At 39.4% G+C, this 13,657-nt stretch overlaps 1 protein-coding gene across 1 annotated transcript in view; it reads right to left on the reverse strand.

The window, feature by feature from the left end:
- MYO5A (myosin VA) overlaps nt 1-13,657 on the reverse strand; it is a 97,680-nt gene that overhangs the window by 38,816 nt on the left and 45,207 nt on the right. Inside the window, exons 9-14 of the mRNA XM_062584031.1 lie at nt 13,337-13,443; nt 10,537-10,802; nt 9,932-10,013; nt 6,364-6,504; nt 5,310-5,435; nt 3,313-3,396 (exon numbers count right to left, since the gene is read on the reverse strand). Coding sequence (XP_062440015.1) covers nt 3,313-3,396; nt 5,310-5,435; nt 6,364-6,504; nt 9,932-10,013; nt 10,537-10,802; nt 13,337-13,443 — 806 coding nt within the window. The remainder of the gene's footprint in view (nt 1-3,312; nt 3,397-5,309; nt 5,436-6,363; nt 6,505-9,931; nt 10,014-10,536; nt 10,803-13,336; nt 13,444-13,657) is intronic.

Raw genomic sequence — 13,657 nt, forward strand, 5'->3', positions numbered from 1 at the left:
TTTCTTCTATCCCATGTTGAGAAATGGGGACAAGTGCAAAAAGCATGCAAGCTAGTAGTATAGTGAGTTGACCAGTGACTAAGAATTTCATGTTTTTGATCAGTGAGTCTCCTTCTGAAGGTAAAATTCTGATTTGAGTTTCTTTATAGAGCCAGCAATAGCTTTCATGTGAAACTGTTAGATACTGAGAACAGTTTTGTAAGTGCCAATTGCAATTATATAGTTGCTTTGATGTTAGAAGGAAATAAACTGGTCCCCTCATATTCCAGTAGATGAGAAATATCTAGGACAGGACACTGAATAGCCCAACAGGCAACAAAGAATATCCCTGCTTTATCATTCTGAAATGAAATAATCAACTTAAAAGAGCAATCATCAACTAAAAAGCCATCAGCCAAAGTCATCTGACTGAAGATCTGTTCTCAGGCCAGTGGAAATGGAAGAAAAAAAAAGAAAAATCTTCAAGTATCATCCAAGGTTCTGGTTCCCTTTCTATAGCTACAAATGGCTAAAAAATACACCCAAATATAACAACTGCTTTAAAGTAACTTGCAACTACAAACAATACCACCAGGTCTTTCTACCAACAACTTTATCACTTCAGAAGCATTATAAGAATAAGAAAATCTGAACTTCTCTACCTGTCAATGAATAATCTTTTATCTAGCTAGCATCTGTGCATTTTCTCCCAAGAGATAGGAGCATTCAATTTTCAGTACTAGAAAGTACTTGGGCTAATTACAACCTAAAAAGTAAGAAAATTCGTTTTGCCTTTTAAAACTTGGTGAGCATGCATGATATCCAATGAAACATGCGGTGCAACAAAATGATATTTGCACTCAGTGGTTCTACCAAGGAACTACCAGAAGGCATCAAACATTCCTCAGTAGCATCTAGCACAGCACTCCAGCAGAATATAATGACTGCTACAAAGATATCTTAAATCCTTAAACTAAAAGAGGAGTATCATAGCTCAGCCTTATCTCACCTGAGTCTGTCAGATTAAGAACACGGTCACTCCAGATTATCTCTTCAGTTGATGGAAGAATGACATCTCAAGAGGGTGATTTAACCTATCTCCTTCCATTGACTCAATACAGAGTTTAGGATGACTGGGCCACCGACACCTCGCTCAGCTGCCTGCAGTCAGCGGGAGTGAATCTGTGTGCTCAGCCATCCGAGCTACACTGCCAAGTCTTTCCATCACATATGGAAACTTACTTGAATTCAAACATGCTTTGTCTCCAAAGAAACTACTGATGCTCTAACAAAACAGGGTGCAGCAAGAGTGTCCGCCTGTGTCTGGATTGCTGACGGACCAGATCATCTCGGGAACCAAGTACAAAAGTCTCATTCCCTCCTTTCACCCCCAGGAAAGTCTGCCTGTAAAAATGGGCAAGTGCCTTTCAAAGTCACCATTTTCACAAACACTGCCTCAGCTACTGCATTCAGAAGAAAGGAGCAACGTATGGCCTTCACCAGCAGATGTTAACAACAAGAGGGCACTGCTGAGAACATCCACACTGTGGAGATATTTATGTTTTATTTGGTTTTGGTTTTTACGACATCATCAGTTTTCTTGGTTTCACAGAACACTAGCAATGTTGAAAGAGGGGGAAAACACTGATCAAAGGGCAGATAATTCACATGGTAAAATACAAGCAAGCATTTTCCCCCATTATTTTTTCAAATGACTTTATAGACATGCTGCCAACATAATCTAACAGACCATTTCTTTCAATAGAGAACAACAACAGGGAGATTTGAACAACATGCCAGTAGCAAGCAGAAAAGGCAGTAATTATCATATTACTTTCATGACAACATGCATGGAAACTGAACTAGTTCAAACAGATCCTGCGGGTGGATCAGACAGAGTCTGCCAAGAGAAGTATGCGTGTCATGCACTTTGGAGAGCAAAGAAACATTCTAGCTGTACGCTCAAGTCCCTAGAAGCCACACTATGCATGAGCAGGATGACAAACAACGCATTCAATTTAGAATTACCTTCTGTTGAATTTGTACAGCAGATCCAGAAGAAAGTAATAAAACAAATTAAGAAAAACCAGAAATATAATCCTACTACAATCACTAACAAAGAGAGCCTTCTGAAAAATACAAAGAAACAGTCTCCTTTTGAAAAATGTTTTTCTTTCACAATTGAATTTTTCTGTGGAAACATGGATTTTGGTAAAATTTTCCACTGGGGAAAAACATGTTGTTTCTTAATACTCAGACTGAATTGACTCAACCTATTGAATCTGCCCAAGCTGTCGCCATACTTTTATGGGAGCTGTGTGCTCATTCTGCTTTTCGTATTGGATTACACCCCGCCGAGCGTCCTGCACCACTGCCTGGACAGAGGCACCGTCCGCAGCACAGCCCAGACCATGCCACCTCCCAAGAGATACCACAGTGCCTCGTAAAGACACAGAGGGTGATTTCAACATTTCTCAGTAGAAATTTTGCTGCAGTTTTTCATTTTACTACATGTTTTAACATTTAACTTCATATATCTACTCAGCATATACACAGAAGAAAAAAGATTTCCTGACAGAACAGTAATTGCACTGCCCTGATAATTGTATATAGTCTGTCCTTGACACCAAGCTTCCTGGGACATTAAAGCTAGCAAATTCCCAACAGTCATCACAAGGCAATGTTGAGTTAATTGCCTTTACATTTCAGAAGAGCACAACTAGCATTTCTGCCATAAAGTAGGCAATTGTCACTGAGCACCTGTTCTATAATATTTCTTCATGAAATATTTTTCAATTCAGATGTATCTATTCATAAATACCAAAAAGGCAAGACTCAATAACTACTGGTTCATGTCTTCAGCCCCTATGAATTTCCTTCTTCCCTTATTTTTTTTTCCCTAGAACAGAATTTTTCTCTGCTTCAGAGATTTTCTGCTCAATTTTCAGGCCAAAACCAAGGAGTTTCTAATTTCAGATTAAAACAAACAAAAAACCCCAAGGGCTTAGCTATTAAGCCTTCTTTTACTACTATACTATATCAAGAGCCTTTACAGAAAATATAGCAAAGTTTTACAGAAAGTTAAAAACAAATTTTGGATTTTGACCCACTGAAATCAATGGCTATATAGAGAATGATCTTACAAGCAGGAAAATCATGCTACAGGACTCTCTAGATTTGTAGGATAACCAAGTAACACACAAAATATGTTCATTTTCAGATATTCTGACACTAAGAGGCAAAACTTTCCTAGGTTTATGAGAAATTTCATAGAAAAATGACCATAAACAAGACCTCATAATAGCAAAAGAAAATAAAAATCCTTATACTAACCTTACTTGATTTCAGGACCTTAATTTGTTCTTCATAAACCGTGTCTTTATTCTTTTCCAAAAAACCTTCACATTGATATTCCACCTGAAAACAATAATTTTACAAAAAGTAAGTATTAAAAGTATTAAATAGGAATGTTTTGTACAGAATTCATCAACTGTAGCACTCATTCAAAACAGATCAGTACTGCCATTTAACAATGCTTGCACAATGACAGTATTTCAGGAGCTGCAAAAAAATTAAAAACTACATCCTATGAAGAAAAAAGGCAGAGGACTTCCTCAAGGTCCATCCACAACTCAAATCCCGCTGTGTTACTTCGGGTACCATCAACGAGCGCTGCTGAGAGAGGCTGACACAGTGCCACCGGAGGGCAGCAAGACCTCTGCGTTCTTCCAGACAAGGACAAGACAGGCACGGAGTTTACTAACCTGCCATCGTTTTCTTCCAGATGTCTGTATGCACCCAGGTAAGCATACGTTACAGTACGCGTCGATCAGCACAGATAATGCATGAGAGCTTAGAGCTCTGCCGATAACCCGCTTAGAGCTACTTTTAGCTTTTCTTGGACCACACTCCTCAAACCAGTCATAGGAATGCCCTGTTTTTGAACACTTAAGTTTAGCCTATTTATCAGTATATGAAATTTTAATTAAGTCCTCCTTGTTCTCCCATCCAGTAAAGAAAACAGAACTCCTGAATCTAACATGAACATTTCTGTAACCGTTTACTTTCTTTAAGGGAACATTAGAAGCAACAGGAACAGGATCTCCCTTCTAGGTACAAATTCAAGGAACTGAGGGAAATAAAGTAGAGGCAAATAAGGGCCTCAAATCCTGTAAGTTAGCACATACAAAGCTACAAACAAGAACCCCAGAATATTTCTAAGCACTGTGAACAAACTTCTTTTGGCAAATTTGACAAAATTCTCAGCCAGCTTCTTTTTTCAACAAAACAATTATCTTCAGTTGGATTGATTTTGTTTATTTTTAACCTGTAGGGCTGCTCAATCTGATTATGCACATGGTCAGGGTCTAACAAAACTTGCACTGCACCAAGCTACTTGTCTTCCAGCTTACTAGAAATAGCCGTTCACTGAGCAGCAGGGGCAAAGGGTGGAAAAAGTACATACTGCTCCTGTGATAAGAGCAAGGGTGTGTTAGCCTCTTTCCAGTTTGCACATTAAGATGGAGGCAAAACCAACATCATTTTGTTGTTGCTCTTTAGCTAAAAATAAAGTGAGATGTATGATTTCCTATCAGGCATATTTCTACAGTGCAACTGGAGTTTGTACAACTATGTTGTGACTTGCAAATACAGTAAACTGTCATGTTTTGAAGAAAGGATGGCTGGTGGTGAGAGCATGTGATAGGAGTCAGGAGCTCTTGTTTGTGTTCCTGGTTCTGCACAGCTGCCAGGTCAGCTTCATTCTGCTGTTCTAGTATAGAGACAAGCACACATTTTGCAAGAAGCTGAGTAGAAAATTAGCCTACTGCCCACTAGTAATGAGCTCCTCGGCTCATTACTACTGCTTCATGGCCACTGGAAACGCTTGCCAGGCACTTGCTAACCAACTTCATCAAACTGAATCAGATTAGCCAAAATCTGCCACTTAAACTGATCGAGCTGAAGTGGCTCACCACATCTGATTTTGGAGAGAAAACCACCCACAGAAGCCCCTAAGACCTTGAGGAGCACAGCAATGAGCAAGCAGAGCTGGTAACCTCTGGCGCAACTAGATGTGGAAGTGTATGTCACTCCACAGCCCGAGCTCTGTATCTAGTCTGCAGACAGGTTTGGCCAGGCAACAAAAGTAGCTCAACAGCCAGGTCTATGCAGGTTCAAAGTGTTTCCAGGCACAAGCTTCATTCTGAGTCAACAGCTATGCCAGCCTGGTAACTGCATGAAACAGCTGCTTATCCCCGTCCTCCCCCTTGCTCCCCATACTCTTTGTAACCCAAACTTTGGGAAGGAAGTACCAAAAGAAAAATCCCTACCTTGTCAGCAAAGTGTTGGATGATAAAAGCCTTATTTGACAAACGTGGTTTTTCAAAGAGGGTACATTTATTCAAGTGAGTATTGTATAGTTTTTGGGCCCAAGTGTCATCCGAGCCTTTTGGCATCTGCATAAAAGAACAAATAACACCATTTAACATTTTTTTTAAATTTTTTAGTACCGAAAGAAACTAGGAAGATGAGGGACTGTACTTCATGTGTTGTTTAAAACTTCAGCTCCAGGAATTTTGAGTACTGTGTAACAAGCTATGCACTTGTGCTTCACACACTGAAGGCGGAGTGTAGTGCCTGCTACAGACCCCTCAACACCCAGGGCTGCCTCCTCCTCCGTAAGTCTCCACACTGCTTGTGGAGCAAGTCCCTTAACTGAATTACTGAAACATCAAATGGAGGGAAAAGAGGAGGAAAAAAAGAAGGTAGAATATAGACATAAACATACAGTACATATGATGCTAATAATGCTTTCAGTGTTAGACACATGAAAGCAAGGACCTAAGAGATATGTTACCTGAAATGGTACAGTTCTGACCTGCAGCAACTTAGCCATCATTAGAAATTTTGTGATGCTGTCACACAAAAGCCCCAAGCTGAGATGCCACTGAATTAGGCACCACACACCATGCAATAAAGAAATAGTGCCAATTACATAGCTTACATAATCTAAGATGAAAGACAAAAGGTGAAACTTCAAGTGAGAGAATTTCTCTTAGGAGAGATTTGATAGAATTGAAGACTGTATTTGTTACGCTCAGGAAGGAGAAAGTTGTCACAGTCAAAGCAAATGTTGATCAGAGACCTAGTAGCAGCTATAGATACGTGGGTGGAGAAGGGAAAAAACAAAACAGAACAAAACAAAGCAACCCCCCTCCAACACGACTAAGACTCCTCCTGTAATTGCAACTCTGCAAGTTCTCCAAATCATTTCAACAGCAGAATGTCCAAATAACGGTTATGTGCAGATGCCTCTTTCCTGTTAGGCTCCAGAAACAGGATGGTTGATAACCTCTTTCACTATAAAAGCCAGTGAACACACACCTTACACTCCTCATCTAATAGATCCAGAATTCCCATTTTGGCCTCTATGAGGTTAATGCAAGGCTGATTGTCGTAGAAATCAATCAAGGTCCATGGTATTTGCTCCTTCATATATTCTTCCTGTTCCAATTTAAAGACATGCTACAGAGCAAAAAGAAAAGAGTTTTCTGTGAAATAAAATGCAGAATAAATACACAGAACTCTCACTTGAATTCCTTTTAGCACATTAATTCAGGCTATCAATGACACACAAGTTCAACTGAATAAACCCTTTAACAATTAAGTGTAAGAATGATGAATTAACCTTTTTTACTGGCATAAAAACAAGAGACTACATTAGAGCATTCTTCTGTATTCTCTGAAAATACGGTTTATTTTTTTCCTATCTTTCTACTATATTGCCCTATAATTACTATAAGTTTTTATTTAAAAGCACATATCCTAGAAAAAGCCTCAAATATAGGAATAGCAATTCACAAATTTGGATGTGTCACACATGATTTTAAAGTTATGCACACAGTCCCATTTCAAATAAAATTTCACTATATATACTTCTATGTTTTCTTTTTTCTCTCAAATGACTCCTGTTTTTTTTCTGCGATGATGTATTACATCATCCAGCAAAAACTTGAAAAAATGATTTTGACTATTAGCACAAGAAATTCTTTAAACAAAATTTTGTGGAAATTCTATCTGATACAAAGAGCAATAAAATGAAACTGTAAATGTTTGAAAAAAATCATAAAAGGCTGCAACCATCAATGAAATACACAAAGGAAATTAAGTGAAACTTCAGAAAAAGTGAAGATAGTAGTAGTAATAAAAAATATGAAACAAGCAAATTGTGGTCTTCATAGCACAAGCACATTTTTTTTTAAACAAAGAGACTGCTGACTCCAGTTATTTTAAACTATGTTTTTATTCCCATTTAAATTTTAATATGTATTAACTGCTCTAACAGGCAAAAATAAATTCAGAATATATCTTAATAAACACCAAGCCACATCATTACTGACACCATTCAGGGGACCAACACAAGCACCTGTATTCTTAGAACAATAGTTCTTTATTATCCTCTTAATTCAGCGTGCAAGTCTATAAACACCCTGTAGCTCTCCAACACAAATCACTAAGATAGTAGAAAACTATCTTGACAAAGCAGTTTATCCCTTTTTTTTCATTAGCTTAACACAATCCTTTCCAAAATAGCACTCCCTGAAAGTGCTCATGAGAGTCATTCCACATGCTAGTCACTTAACTGCATCACGTGGTAAGCTAATTCCTGACAGGAAAGTAAATGACAACATTTTATTGGCAAATCATATCCAAGCTATCTAAATCCTAGAAGAAAACATAAAACCATCTCTTTGCTGTAAAGGAATTAGCAATTATTGGGTGAAAAATGTCTTCAGACAAAATCTGGTTTACAAGGCGATTGTCGCACCGCCCATGGCTACCGAGGCGGTCGGTGCACTGGAGCACGCGACGTGGGAGAGGCTGAGCAAGCTGGCTTTGTTCAGCCTGGAGAAGTGGAGGCTCAGAGGAGATCTTAGCTGTCTACAGCTGTCTAACTGGAGGGTATAGAGAAGACAGAGCCACACTATTCTCAGAGGTGCCCACTTGAAAGACAAGAGGTAAAAGACGCAAGTTAGAATACTGAAAATTCTGACTTGATACAAGGAAAAGCAATCATTACCACGAGGGTGGTCAAACACTGAAACAGGGGCCTTCAGAAGTTGTGGAATCACCATCCCTGGAGATGGTCAGAACTTGACCAGGAGGTCCCTGAGCAACCTGCTCAACTGGATCTGCTCGGAGCAGCAGACTGGGCTACGTACCCTCTCAAGATCCCTTCCAACCTACACAGTTTATGACTCCATGAATGTACAAGTACATAGTCCCCTCCTCCCAAGCTTGACATTTGAAGAAAGGAGTGAAGACTGTTATGAAAGACCTGGCAAATGCAAAGCTACAAAGTGTCAGATGGCTCAGTACTGGGAGAGGTTCATGGCATCACAAAGTAATGCCTGCTGTACATGAAGAAGCTGTCACAGCTTCAGGTTTGTATAAGTTGTGACATTTGTCAAATAAACAACAGGTTTAACGTTGAGCCACATTCTTACCTGCATAGATACAGTTACTGTCCTTATTTTCTAAGAAAGTGCGTTGTGCCAGTATGTCTTGACAATCTATTCAGACATATTTAGTCGTGCTAAGACTTACTGTTGTTCTCAAGTTCATTTAATTTCCCAGTTCTATGAAGTTGGTTTTTCTTAAACAGCAGTACAGAAGCTGCCACTTCCATCTTTTTATATCTTCCTCTCTCCAGCACCAAAAGCCTCCACAGAGAGGGACAAAGTGTTGGATGGGTGAGATAGGGAAGAGTGAGGAATTACATGATACTTCAGCAACCCCAGCTGGTGCAAGAACGGCTACTGACAGCCCTTTTCTAAACAGCCTTCAACCCTAGGTCTCCCTGCTGCATTCCAGGTAGCAGAAGTCAATCCTATGGGAACACGTTGAGAAATGTGGTGTTTCGGTTGCTTATTAGGAAATCAAAGTAGCTACAGAACAGAAGCTCCTTGGTCATTTCTTTCATGAAGCAAGTGCCAATAGCAACAATGTGAAATAGGACGAGAACATGGGGAGAGTGACCGTAACTGAAGAAGTGAACCTATAACTTTCACAGTGACTGAGCTTTTCCTGCAGAGCTGAGAGATCTCAGAAATTCCTTGTAATCAGCAATTATGACATCAAGTTTTTGCAGTTCAAACCATCTGTAGAACTATAAATATAGAAAGCACTTTTTGGAGCTGGAAAGCTCAGCTTCAGTTCTGACAAACAGCTTGCTTTTAGTCATGTATCTCTGCTGCTGGGATTAACAACTGTGCAGGGTGATCCAATTCTGCAAATGTGCACCACCATTTGAGGTACATTTGTAAATATAGTTCAAAGTTAATTCAGTATTGCAGTAGAGCCTAGCAACAGAGATAGCATAAATAACTTGGTTCTTCATTCTGCAGGTAGGATACATAATTACAAACATCACTAAGCCTGAGGAGAGAGAGAGAACGAACTGTGATCTCTGTGAAGGAGGCAGAAGAGATGCCTCTTACTACACGACAGTAATCAACTTTATGAGGCAGCTGTAAACTCTCAAAAAAATAATGCCAGTTACACCAGCAGAGGAAAATCAAAGTGGCAGATCTCCAGTAGTGTGTTTCTGCTCACTGCTGTCAGTGAAGAGGTTCTCATTGGAGGTTATAGACACCACTAACTCCAAATTCATCCACATAGTACTCTCATTGACAGGCAATCTCAGGGTGTTAATTGCAAAGCATTGCTTCTGTCTTGTAATTGTTACTGTGATCAGAATTTCAAATAGTCCCAGAGTAGCAGTTAGTCATAAAATCTATTTCTAGGAGATAGTCAATCTTCCCCCATCCCCTAACGCCCATGGCCAGGACAGCTGGTTAATAGACAAGGAATTCATCTTAACCACTGGGGACCCAATTAGCAGAATGGACTTTGGTGAGGGGAAAGGAAATGCCAGTAATTTCCTACTTACCATATTGAACTGTTGCTGCAGTTTTTCATTGGCATAGTTGATACAGAACTGTTCAAAGCTGTTGATTTCAAATGTCTCAAATCTAAAAAATGCAGATATTCAAGATTACTAGTGCAGTGAAAAACACAAAATAAATGACCCTATAATTTTAAATTCCTTCTCTCCAAGTTCATTAAGTTATCCCAGGAATATTAGGCAATGAAGCAGGTAGAGAAATGGGAAACTGCAGTACAAGGACAATTCAGAGATGTTCCCTCTTCTGACTGCTGGACGAACTGAGGAACATAGAGAAGGGAGGGATGCTCCTGGAGAGTATGTTAATTACCTTTGCCTTCTCTAAAACTGCACCCCTGGAAGAATCCTGAGATTACAACCCTATTGTAATTTTCCCTAATGCAATGCACAAAGGAATTACAAAGGGCAAAAAAAATCCCACTATAAATATAAAATCTGAAACCCAAGACATCTTAAATTAATGTCAAACTAAAACCTACTTCTTTCATCTGGAGAAAGTAGCTGCTAAGGTTTTTGGTTTAATCCACACAGCAGTACGTGATAAAGACATTCTGCACTGAGATAATTATATCTATGGCATAAAGACTCACCCGTAAATGTCCAACACTCCAATGAACGAATGCTGTTTTACAGTAGAATGAAGGGCTTTGTTCACATGATCTACAATCCAGTTAAAAAGATTAGCATAGATATGTTTGGCAAGTGCATCTCTGGCATTGATGGCATGAAGTTTAGATATGGGCTTGATGTAGGTTTCAGTGGCAGTGGCGAGCTTCCTATGGCAAAGCCAATGGGCCATCTCTTCATACTCCACACCCATGAGGTCACAGAAGATGGCAAGGGGTTCATGTTTGGGCTAATAAAAACAATCTTGTTAGGTCTTGAAATAGTGCTACCAAACGCACACATGTGATCATGCAATCAGAAGAACAGCCTGCCAGAAGCGATCTCACAACAAGCAGCAACAGCATGCTTCTAGTTCTTCTTCCCTTGAAATGTAACAAGTTCCCTATTCACTTACCACATTTACATCACTTGAGTAAATTACTGAATTAGTTTCCCAAAGCCATTTTACTATATTTGTATTCAACAAAAAGTGCCACATAGGGAACCCATAACCTTCGCAAAAATGAATCATCTAACTTTGCAGAGGTAGGCTTTGTATTTTGAATTCTTATAACCAATTGTTTCAGTTTTGAGTAAAGAAAATAATGAGATGACAAGGGCAGGATGGCAGCTGTGTGTGCTGAAGATAGCATGGAATAAAACTCCTGAGTGGCACTCTCATCTGTTCATATACATCCATGGCTGGGATCTACATGTAACAGGCCATTTACAGTCCAAGTCAAGGACAAAGAGGAAGAGGTATGGAAGTGCTTTAGCATTCTGATCTCAGAAATTAAAACATGCATTTCCTTAAAGAATTGTGAAAACAAATGTTAAGAGATTAGAGCACACAAAGGACATTATTTTATGTATAGTCTCAAGTCAGACTGTACAAGTCTAAGAAAAAAAAAAGACATTTGGTCAATGGGATAAAATCACCTAGCAAAACTGTATCTTGAAAAGGCTATACAGTATTCCTAGATAAAGTCAGTACAGTGGGTTTACCACTTAATGAGTTAAGATACCACACCTCATCACTAACAGGTAACTGATAACTAGAAATCAAGGCAAATCTTTCCTCTCAAGGAACTCTCCTAACACTACCTCCTCTTCAGGTTCACTTCACATCCAGTGGCTCAACAGTATGCTGAAAATGACAGATTACAGGGAACTGTTACTTTATGTCCAGTAACTTCAGGGTACATCTGCTTTATCCTTCTATTTCCACATCTTCTGGCCTTCTAAAGTCTCTGGGGGCATTCTCTAGTCTTTACAGCACAAAGTTCCTGTGGCAAGGACACTGGACACTTTAAATTTAACTATACCACTTTGACCAGCTCAGAAGACAATAAATAATAAAATAATAATAATAAAAATAAACACTGCACATAAAAAGTGCCACAGTAGGGTTACTCAAGCTGGCACTAAACAAACTGATTCATTCACACAGCACAATGCACAGATAGAGGTGCTTAGCTCCCTGATGTGGTACCAGTGCATCACTGCATCTGTGCTTCCCAGATGGATCAACTCACGTGGTAATAGAGCTCTGGAATGACATGGCTACTGTCAGAGAACAGCATAGCTCAGGTAGCTGATGCCATTGAGCAGATACTCACTTCTGCCTGCTAATGCTTCCTACTTCAGGATGGGATTGCACAGGAACTTTCAGCTTTGTACTAGTTCATTCAGTGGGATTCTTGTACTGATGATACTCATTACAACGTAAGTTAGCACACCATGTTCTGGGGCTCATCAGCTTCCTATCTGTGATCAATAAATTAGGCTTTCTTTGAAATGAAAACCTTTTTAAGACACACCAAAGAGCTGGACGATCACCGTGGTTTCACAGCAGCTGTCCAATATATCCCATATACAGTGTCCGAACAGGCAGCCACATCAGTTGCAAACTGATCGAGGACCTGTTGTCTCAGGCCCACAAACTGCTACTGCAGACACTTGAGAAACCAACTCTGAGTACAGTGAGAAAAAAAACCTTCAAATGCTACTAATGTTTGAAGACAGAGAAAGATTAAGGCTGCGTGGTCCAGCAGCGGACATTCAGGGAAAGGAAGAATGAGAAACTGGTCACTTGAGAGTCCAAGGAAGAGAAGAGCAACAAAAAGAAAACAAGCTAGATCGCTTTTTTCCCCTCTCATCTCCAGAATATGAGCTTCCGTAAGAAGCTTTGGTCCTCACTGAATAAAGAATGTTTTTCAGAACTGACTTCATATTCTCCATTGCCGACCTCCAGACAGGTAAGAAAGGACTGATAAAACCATGACACCCTTAAAAGAGTCACATGAATCATTCCTTTTCTGTATATCCTGTGCTCCCCTCTAGACACCTCAGAGAGCTTTGAGAAATGTTTGTTTTGCAATTATTTGTGTCAGTCTGGCATTTAAGATAAAAACTCATCCTGCAAACCACTTACTGTAAGCAGAAAAACTATTTATGTAAGAATATAAAGATCTATATGCCTGTCCAGAACTTCAAAGCTCATCTATCTGGGAGAGTTTTCTAGGGCAGATGAATTACAATTTTGCAAAGAAATTAAGGGAGCCCTAGTTATAACATGCAGAGTCTGCGTAAAGGATCTGAACTGGAAAGAGTCGAATCCCTCTGCAAAAAGAACAGTGAATTTGTTACTAAATTAGAAAGAAACGCATTGCTCATGTTTTCATATTGTTACTCTTTTTCACCAGAGGTCCCTACCCCTGCAAATAAACAGAAAACAGAACTGTCGTAGTAGAAACCAGGCCTTTCAGCTCATGTACTACTCACAGGAATAGTGCAGCTGTCAGCATCCCGAGATGCAAACTCCACATTGCCCAAGTGAAGGATACCAGCAAGGATTCGAAAAATTCCCATCTGGTAGGAATCACTAATCCCTGAAAGAGGATAAATAAAATGTTTTGAGAAAACTAAAAAACCAAGAGCTGCAGCTGATGAAAAAATTTGTTAGGAAGAAAGAAAAAAAAAATGTCCCCAGTGTGTGTTTTTGCAGAGAATCTGGTATTTGAAAGTGCTGCTTGGCTCCACTTCTATTAATACCTTTTTACATCCAGATGCAAGTAAGATCCATTAAACTGAACTATTTAATTT

Source organism: Rhea pennata, chromosome 10 (assembly GCF_028389875.1).
Source record: "Rhea pennata isolate bPtePen1 chromosome 10, bPtePen1.pri, whole genome shotgun sequence".
Taxonomy (NCBI): Eukaryota; Metazoa; Chordata; class Aves; order Rheiformes; family Rheidae; genus Rhea; species Rhea pennata.